An 8,831-nucleotide genomic window follows, 5' to 3' on the forward strand; every position below is an offset into this window, starting at 1 on the left:
TGTTTAGTTTCGTCATGGATCACAATCGGGTTTATACTCGGAATTTCATAATTACACATTTAGATCACGTTTCGGGGATTTTGCCCCAGTGTGCGTCGAGCCGATTATTTCAGGGATAACGGAGTGCACCAGTTTGGATAACAAGGGTCGTACACCGAACCGTGTCCGTTAACGCCGGCTACTGAATACATAATAATTTTCTACCGGTGCGGAATCGGATCGGGGAATAAAAAACGCCGACCGCCAAACGGCAGTCGTCCTCGTTTGTTTACGCGCGGAGTTCACCGTTTCGTATAATGGAATATCCGTACGGCCGAGCAAATCGATCGGCAGAATTTATCATATTATAACGCGACGCTGGGAATCGCGACGCTTTCCGATTCGTTTGCCGGCTGCTACATCACCGGGCCAAGCAAATTGCCGATAATATGTTTCGTCGATTCATTCCGACGCTTCAATCTCCGCGAGAATTGACTTTTTGCCCGTTCCGCGATCGCCTTTGCGTTAGAATCGCTTTGTGTTCCTGTCTAGGTTTGCCCTTTCCTGATTGCGTTTAAAAAAATATTGCGGCGAAAGGCGAGAAAAGGTTGAATCAGTTCTACCGCAATTCGATTACCGTGTAAGATCACATATGCTATGGACGCGTTTTTCGGGAACGTAGCCGATTTACGTGACCCTGCCGCGAATCGATAGAGACGTCTTCATGTTGGTGGAACACGACAAGAAAAAAAGAAGGATATCGTACACGATCGTGCTCGACGGAACGTCGCTCGTAAATTCGTGTCGCCCGGTGGGTGGGGCCAGGCGTGACAGTATAAACCGTGTACATAAAACTCTTATAGCGCGAATGGTAATATAAAGTTTAATACGGCCTCGAACTTCCGCGGATTATGATCGGAAAAGGCTTGTCGCTAGCGCGCCGCGGCGTTCTCTCGTCGCATTGCAAATTTGAAACGTTTCTTCGAGGTACGAGGCCGGGCGGGTTTTATGCCCAGCGAGAAGCTTACTCAGGAATTTCACAGCCGCTCGTCGCGAGTTGTAGGAGTTGTAACTCTTAGCCGACGGTTCGTATATATGTAAAGTTTCTACGGATTACGCTTGACTAGAGCGAGAATGAAATGGAAAATATAATGTCGTCGAACGACCACTGTCACCAATATTAAACGTAAAACGCACGCCAGTGGCGAATCTCGAACAACCTGTGAAGAAATAAAAAAGAAAAGTAAGTACAATTTATAGTTGCAACTACGGAAGTAGTACAGTTGTACACTTGCCTTCGGAAACTTCTCGTGCAGTTACTATCGGCGGATAATGTCGTACACCATCGATCGCTGGTACGTTGCCACTGAAAGGTAAACTCAGTCTTATCCACGGTAGACATTTCTGGCCATTTCACGTTATGGACCTTCGTGGCCCACTCTGACTGCCATACCGACCTGAATTTCTACATATTCTTCACAAAAATATACGTTGTTTGCCGTAGTTACTTCCAGAAAAAACAACTCTTTAAGAAAAAGTGCTGGCTAGTACCTACGCAAACACTCTGTATTTAAATTTAAATTCATTCACAATTAAATAGATAATTTATGGCCCAGTGTCATCGTACACTAGTCGTATGATCAAATTGCTGAAACTGTTTTGAGTATGTAGCGTCAAAGTAAATGTCAAAATAAACATAGAAGACAGCAGAAATAGTAACAATTTCTATGCTCATATGGTAGATGATTAAATGCCCTTTAAAATGAGCGTTTGTACGAGTCGATAGCTTTATTAGTTCCCGAGATATAGCGATTTTAATTTCAAGTCGATGCGGTGGCTAGTTTCGGAGATATAAGAGTCCGGAAGTGTTTGTTTACTACGCGTCACGTGACCGTAGTAAGTAGTAAACGTGACGTCATTCTGTCACGCGACAACGTCAAAGTGGGTCAACGTGCGACAAGGAGGTCCAACGCGACGCATCAGACGGAGACAGCGATAGTCGAATTAAGAAAAATTACCCTTTACATAAATTACGATATCTCGAAAACGGGAAGTCCGATCGCCAAAAACCAAAAACCATTTTAAAGAGGAAGGTTTGCCCCTTCGAACGACGGCTCGATTATGCAAAAAACATGAGTGGTTACGGAACTGCGAGTGTTTAAAGTTTATGCATTTTTAATACGCGTTGATACATTATACTAATTATTTTCTCGATATCCCGTAGGATTTCGACGGTATCTGCATTGACCAAAAATGATTGTCATTGACCCCCGTAACCAAAAATAATTTTTCTAGAACGATTTGAAACTTTTCAATTTTGTCAAAAATTTCAGCAGCTCTTCGAATTTTTTTCTCGAAAGTGCGTAGGATTTCGGGGGTATGTCTGCTCACCAAAAATAATTGTAATTGACCCCCGCAACCGAAAATATTTTTCCTAGAACGATTTGAAACTTTTCAATTTCGCCAAAAATTTTAGCAGCTCTTCGAATTTTTTTCTCGAAAATGCGTAGGAATTCGGGGGTATGTCTATTGACCAAAAATTATTGCAATTAACCCCTGCAACAGAAAATATTTTTTTCAGGTCGATTTGAAAAAATCTTTTTTCGCCGACAATTTAGGCATCTATTCGAATTTTTTTCTCGAAAATACGTAAGATTTCGGGGGTATGTCTGTTGACCAAAAATTACTGTAATTAACCCCTGCGACTGAAAATAATTTTTCCAGATCGATTTGAAAAAATTTTTTTCCGCTGAAAAATGTAGGCACCTACCCACTGTCGATTTTCCTTAGAAAATCGTTTTTGATTTTTAATAACTTTGTTTGACGCCCTACAGAAAAATTGTTTAATACTTTGTTGTAGGTACCCATGTGCTCTACTTCAGAAAAAAGTTTCATTGAAATATATTTACTATTGTAGGAGTTATGGCTGTTTGAAAATCTGACTATTTTTATGGGTTAAAATTCTAACTTGACGGGGTCAAGGAACAACTTCTTCAATATTTTTGGAATTTCTACATATTCTTCACCAAAATACGCGTCGTTTGCCTTTTTGAACATTAAAATCCTTCAATCCGTTCAGGAGTTATGACGTTTTAAAGATCCGGACGAAATTTCAGTGAAACATATCAACGGTATGGTCAGACATGAAATTTTCGGTAATGATTTTTTTTCTCGAGACTGCGTAGGATTTCGGGGGTATATCTATTGACCAAAAATGATTGTAATTGACCCCCGCAGCCAAAAATAATTTTTTTAGAACAATTTGAAATCTTTCAATTTCATCGAAAAATTTTAACACTTACCCTTTGCCACAGTCTTGTGAAAAGGCTTTAGTTGTCGACTTCGCAATGGTTTTAAATGATCGTTGGTTACTTAATGGTCAGCTTATGGTCATCGATGGCTAACAGTAATGTTGACACCAACGTCAACGGTCCAGAAAAGATCCAAGAATGACTAAGAGGCGAGACCAACCGAGTTCCTCTATAGACCAAAGAGTTCCCAAGAATTCTATAGACTTCCTACTCTTCCATCACCTTATCAAACAATTTGATTCTTCTATTTCAAGTAATGTTCCATACTACATACGTTTACCACTAAGTTATCAATACGTATGACGAGATAGGAACAGTATAGAAATTATTCGTGCGGCAAGTAATGCCCAGCGCAATCGTCGCGCATGGCAAACTACACCCGGAAGCGGAGAATAATACTTACACCTATCATTACTAGGTGTAATATGCAAAACACACCGGTACCATAATCGTTGTTATAGAATTCTCCAAGTGTGTGAGGTAATAAATGTATACTAACAGCATTTTCTCTCTAAACGGTATTCATCGTAATTCTCTTTTACCGATTGCTTCTCTTGTGGAGCGATATCGAATACTCGAGTGCATAGCACGGACAAATTACGCAAGAAACGATCCCTGGTCCTATTAGTAAAATTAATCTCAAAGTGCACGTGTTGGTAAAAAGATTCTTGTGCTTATTTCGTTTTGCATCATGTTCAAAAACGTAACGCCGGAGAGAGCCATATACTTAACACAGCTCAGCATAGCCCTAAACTGTTCTTGGCCGCTACCGCCGACAGCCACCAAATCTCAGGTGATCTGTTTCAAAGTCTACAGATTTCTAACGAACACATGCGCTTTTATATTCGTTCTCCCGCTATTTTACTCGATGTACATAAACCGTGACGACTCGATCATCCTGACCAGGGTGGCGTGCTTCATCGATGCTCTCTGTCACGTCTACGGTCAGGCGGTCTTAAGCATTCTTCACTATGATCGGATTCAGGTAAAATCTGCGAGCATAAAACTTTGTTAAAGAGTGTAACTGCAGCGACACGTTGCAGGCGGTAGTCTATCAAATGACAGAGTACTGTGCGAACGCAACGTCTCTCGAAAGATCAATTCTACAACAATACCTGGACAAATATGCAAAGTATTACGCGATGGCTGCGATGTGGGTTTACGGGACTGGGACTTTCATCGTCGTAGGAAACCTGTTCGTACCTCAGCCGTTCCCAGTAGAGGCGGAATACCCGTTCCCCGTCGACTACGAGCCACTGAGGACCGTGATTTTCTTGCACCACGGTTACGTCGTGATGCAGTGCGCCGCCGTCGTGTGCATCAACATGTTCGCTGCGCTGCTTTTGTTTTTCGCGGCGGCGCGGTTCGAAATTTTAATGGTGGAGTTTCGCGCCGTACACAATATCGAGACATTGACACAGTGCGTGCAAAAGTATTACCGCGTGAGAAGGTATGAGATACGTTTTGTCGACGCGGAAGGCAAGTAAACGCTGTTGTGTGTGCCACGAGCGTTTCGAGTACATTCGGAATGGCTGTAGAGAAGGTAATGTCTTTCCAGTTACGCGATGGAAGTGGTCAGTGTTATACAGTACACGGCTATTTATACGACAATGATGGCCACATTACCACTCGTTCTATGCGGTCTCAACGTTATCGGTGTAAGTATACATACTCTACTGCGACGGACTCCGGGCCCATTTGGACCCATTCGAACTGTTTCTTTCAGAGTCGTGCAGTTCGAAAATGGGCCCAGAGTCCAGCGTCCCGATCGAAAGATAAAACAAAATAATATTTGTGTGAACAGCGACAACCACCCATGGTAAAAATGCAGTTCGTGTTCTTGGCTGGGACCGTAATGTTGGAAGTTTTCATGTGCGCGTGGCCGGCTGACAATCTGATGGAAGTGGTGAGGTGCTTTTTTCGTATTACCTGTACAAAATCATAATTAGTATCGCGTGATATCTTTTTACCACCAGAGCGAAAACGCTATCCGAAGCTTCTACGAGTCAACGTGGTACGATGGATCTGTGAGGTTTCAAAAAAATTTGCTACTGTCTCTGATGCCTCAAGAGCCGGTAGCCATTAGCCTCGCGTGCCTCATTCCAGTCCTGTCGTTGAGATATTATTGTTCGGTACATAAATGTTTTCGTTGAAGCTAGTCCGTTGCATCTCGATGCCAACTGATATTGTTTACTGTTTCAGTACGTCTCGAATGCATTTTCCATCTTTACTGCTTTGAGACTCGTAGTGAATGAGGATGAGTAATGTTAGTCACACTGTTGTACGCGAATGATTTGTCTACTCTAGTCAGATGTATCCAAAAATAGAAGATACGGAATACATTTTGTTTATAAACTTGTCTCGATCATTTGTTCGCTCTTTGAAATTACTGCCTGTCGCCAGCGGGAAAATATGCGGCGACGTTAATTTCTTTTCCGCGACGCGAGAAAATCGTTAACGAAATAGAGGATCTCTAAGAAGAAGCTGACACAAGTGACAATTCCGTCTTAGAGAAATAAGAATTTTGATGGCCAGTAAATCTTTTACGCGTAGAAAATTTGTCGTACCGTGGCTCAGAGTTATTTAACCAATGATAATTAAAATAGATGTGATTTCCTTTACGAACAATACCTTGTGGCAGAAAATTGAGCTGTCAGTAGCGCTGTTCGTGCGACTGTTCTTAGGTCGAACGGTCTCGTAACGAAACGTTCCATTATGAGGTGCAAAACACGCCTGTAAATTCCGTTAGACCGAAATTTCGTTTTCAAGTAGAACAGTTCCGTTTGTTTCACCATCCTGTTCTTTTCCACCGGCGATATTTTTACGCGAAACATTCCATTAGCTTACACCGCTAACAGCGCACTGCGCAGCATTTTCCACATTTTCTTCTATACCCTTTTCTCGGTAATTTGAACCAAGTACCTGGCAACAGGCGGTTGAAATTGCGCAAATTCTATGAACTCGCGGAACGTGCCGTGTTCTCACGAGGCAATAAAATTATTATAACCAGCAATGCATCTTGATTACACAGCATGCGGCGCAACGCGTTATTTATTAATGTTGTCTACCGTTCGATGAAGTTCGCAACAGGGACTACAGCGTAGTTTTAAACCGATGACGACGGGATGTCATGATCGTTTAATGAGAGGAAATTGATATGGAGAATAATGTTAAAGGTTTGTGTTTCACTACTACGAGTCTCTGGCACCACGTGGTCCTTTAAAACTTTTCAAAATCGTACTCGAGCACGTATTTCGTTCTGAGATAAAGCATGTATCTTTGGAATTGAACTGCGAGAAAATAATTCTTGTTTCGTTTGTTCGATATCCTATGAACAGTAAGTGAAGTATGAACATTAAAATGAAATGAACGGTAAGTGAATGATACAATTACTTTACTTAATTTGACGGTCATGGGGTTCTTTGTGACGCCAGAGAAAGCGATCAAGTTCACGAAATACAGCGTGGCTCTGGTATGTTCTTGGCCACCGTCGCTTCTGGCTCCTAAAACTCAAATTGCAATTTTCAATACACTGTGGTACACGTTGTTCGCTAGTGCGTTCGTGTTGCTTTTGCCGCTATTAAGCGCGATTTACGAGTTCCGTATGGAACCCATAATTCTTGGGAAAACCGTAAGTCTTTTCGCGGCTGTCGCCCAAGTGGTGATTAAAATGACGGTCTGTCGCCTGCAGCAGAGGCAGTTTCAAGTAAGTCGACAGCTTCTTTGGCAGACTATCAACGAATTTCTCTGAAATCTGGCGAACGCGAATTTAGATACTTTCAGGCATTGTTCTTCGACATGGAGGATTTCTGCAAACGCGCGACCAAGGATGAGAAACTCGTTCTCCAGCATCACGTCGACAAATACAAATGCTTCCACGGCGTTTACACGTTCTGGTGTTTCATGATCACGATGTTCGTTATAAGCGGCCCGCTGTACACGCCGCAAACGTTTCCAACGCACGCGAGATACCCGTTCTCGGTGGAACGACAGCCGATTAAAAGTATTATCTTCTTACATCAGTCGCTAGTTGGTTTCCAGGCCTCCGCTGGCATGGCCGTCGATGCTCAATTTGCTCTTCTTATGCGATACGTGACGGCCAGATTCGAGCTTTTGGCGGTGCAACTGCGGGCAGCCAAGTCCGATCGCGACCTCAACGACTGCATAGAAAGTCACGGGAAACTCTTGAGGTAAACGACGGATACACTTTATTAAAAGCTTCTGAAATAATTACGTAAAACAAACAACTTACGTGGCTCGTCGAATTTCAGATATACGAGGGACGTGCACAAATCCGTCATAGTTATAGTTTTGGCAACGGTAGCGACGACAAACTTGGCGGTGATATTTGGCAGTTTAAATTTAGTCACCGTAAGTAGCTCCTCCGTTTTTCGTCGACCACAAAGCGGCCGGACGGGTCTGACCAATTTCCGGAATTTTCTGAAAAACAGAATCAACCGTTACTGTTGAAAGCTTTATACGCCCTCGTGGTGTTCAGCGCTAGTTTGGAATTATTCATGTACGCTTGGCCGGCTGATACTCTCATACACATGGTAATTAAAATAATCAGAGATTGAACTTTTAACGCTAGATTTACGCTTTGTCAAAGTCAGAGCGTAAACCAATATTTCTCTTTTTTTTTCAATCAAGAGTGCAAAGACTGCTATGGTCGCTTACAACACAGAGTGGTACAAATGGGACACTCGAATGCAGAAAAAGATTTTTTATATCATACTGAGGTCTCATAAACTCGTAGCCATTCGAATCAACGGCATTCTGCCAAACCTTTCGTTGTCCTATTACACAATGGTAATTTTTCACCTTGTATGACTAAAAAAATTGTGTCGTCGATCGAATCAGAACGTTTCGTTATTTTCAGTATCTGTACAAAGCATTCTCCTACTTCACAGCAGTGCGTATCATGGTCGGAACCGCCAACGATGCATGACGTTTTAAACAACGAAGGGTCTAGTAACCACATATGTTCTTAAAACATGTACATCAATAATACACGAATTATTCCACGCAATATCATGTTTCTTTCAAAATACTTATTACCATATGCTACTTCGTAGTACGAACAAATGTTTGCACCAGTATTTTCCCAAGTAGGGTGCGTAACCCTTAGAACAGCGAGGGCGTGTTGTAACTGAGAAGGTTGTAGGATTAGTTTATTCTATATTAACTTCTTCCAACAACAGATTATTTGATTCTACTTATTCCAAAGTTGCTGTGATAGAAATTTAAATTAAACCAACACGAAATTCTTTACCTCTCAACGACCGATTTTTAACTGCAGCTCAAAAGACAAAACAACTACCCCCTATCCATAAAGAAATAATTTACGTAAATGCAGAAACAATTTTGTTCTCTTATTTCAAGCAATGTTCCATATTATTTGCGTTCATCCTAAGTTATCAATACATATGAAGATATAACAGCAGTACATGAATTATTCGCGCGGCAAGTAACGCCAGTCGCAATCGTCGCGCAATGCAAACTACACCCGGAAGCGGAGAATAACACTTACAGCTATCATTA

The 8,831-nt window shown here is 41.9% G+C and overlaps 2 protein-coding genes across 2 annotated transcripts; both read left to right on the top strand.

Moving 5' to 3' along the window:
- The first annotated feature begins 3,926 nt into the window (after positions 1 to 3,926).
- LOC122396964 lies at positions 3,927 to 5,555 on the top strand. Its single transcript, XM_043395762.1, has 6 exons — positions 3,927 to 4,275; positions 4,334 to 4,740; positions 4,849 to 4,948; positions 5,095 to 5,196; positions 5,267 to 5,422; positions 5,493 to 5,555. The coding sequence occupies exons 1-6, from the start codon at positions 3,982 to 3,984 to the stop codon at positions 5,553 to 5,555; spliced, it is 1,122 nt and encodes a 373-aa protein (XP_043251697.1). The 5' UTR covers positions 3,927 to 3,981.
- Positions 5,556 to 6,702: 1,147 nt separating this feature from the next.
- Positions 6,703 to 8,267, top strand: LOC122396965. Its single transcript, XM_043395763.1, has 6 exons — positions 6,703 to 6,996; positions 7,074 to 7,480; positions 7,562 to 7,661; positions 7,742 to 7,843; positions 7,941 to 8,099; positions 8,170 to 8,267. Exons 1-6 carry the CDS (start codon positions 6,703 to 6,705, stop codon positions 8,236 to 8,238), a joined length of 1,131 nt encoding a protein of 376 aa, XP_043251698.1. The 3' UTR covers positions 8,239 to 8,267.
- Positions 8,268 to 8,831: the final 564 nt, after the last annotated feature.

Source organism: Colletes gigas, unplaced genomic scaffold, assembly GCF_013123115.1.
Source record: "Colletes gigas isolate AHSC1104 unplaced genomic scaffold, ASM1312311v1 Colletes_gigas_Sc00008, whole genome shotgun sequence".
In the NCBI taxonomy this organism is placed as follows: Eukaryota; Metazoa; Arthropoda; class Insecta; order Hymenoptera; family Colletidae; genus Colletes; species Colletes gigas.

Excerpts from the sequence above, each read along its gene's own strand:
- LOC122396964 (XM_043395762.1), top strand. The coding sequence starts at position 3,982 with ATGTTCAAAAACGTAACGCCGGAGAGAGCCATATACTTAACACAGCTC. Across the intron at positions 4,276-4,333 it reads TTCACTATGATCGGATTCAG|GCGGTAGTCTATCAAATGAC; the intron begins GTAAAATCTGCG and ends GACACGTTGCAG. Across the intron at positions 4,741-4,848 it reads AAGTATTACCGCGTGAGAAG|TTACGCGATGGAAGTGGTCA; the intron begins GTATGAGATACG and ends ATGTCTTTCCAG.
- LOC122396965 (XM_043395763.1), top strand. The coding sequence starts at position 6,703 with ATGGGGTTCTTTGTGACGCCAGAGAAAGCGATCAAGTTCACGAAATAC. Across the intron at positions 7,844-7,940 it reads CTGATACTCTCATACACATG|AGTGCAAAGACTGCTATGGT; the intron begins GTAATTAAAATA and ends TTTTCAATCAAG. Across the intron at positions 8,100-8,169 it reads CGTTGTCCTATTACACAATG|TATCTGTACAAAGCATTCTC; the intron begins GTAATTTTTCAC and ends CGTTATTTTCAG.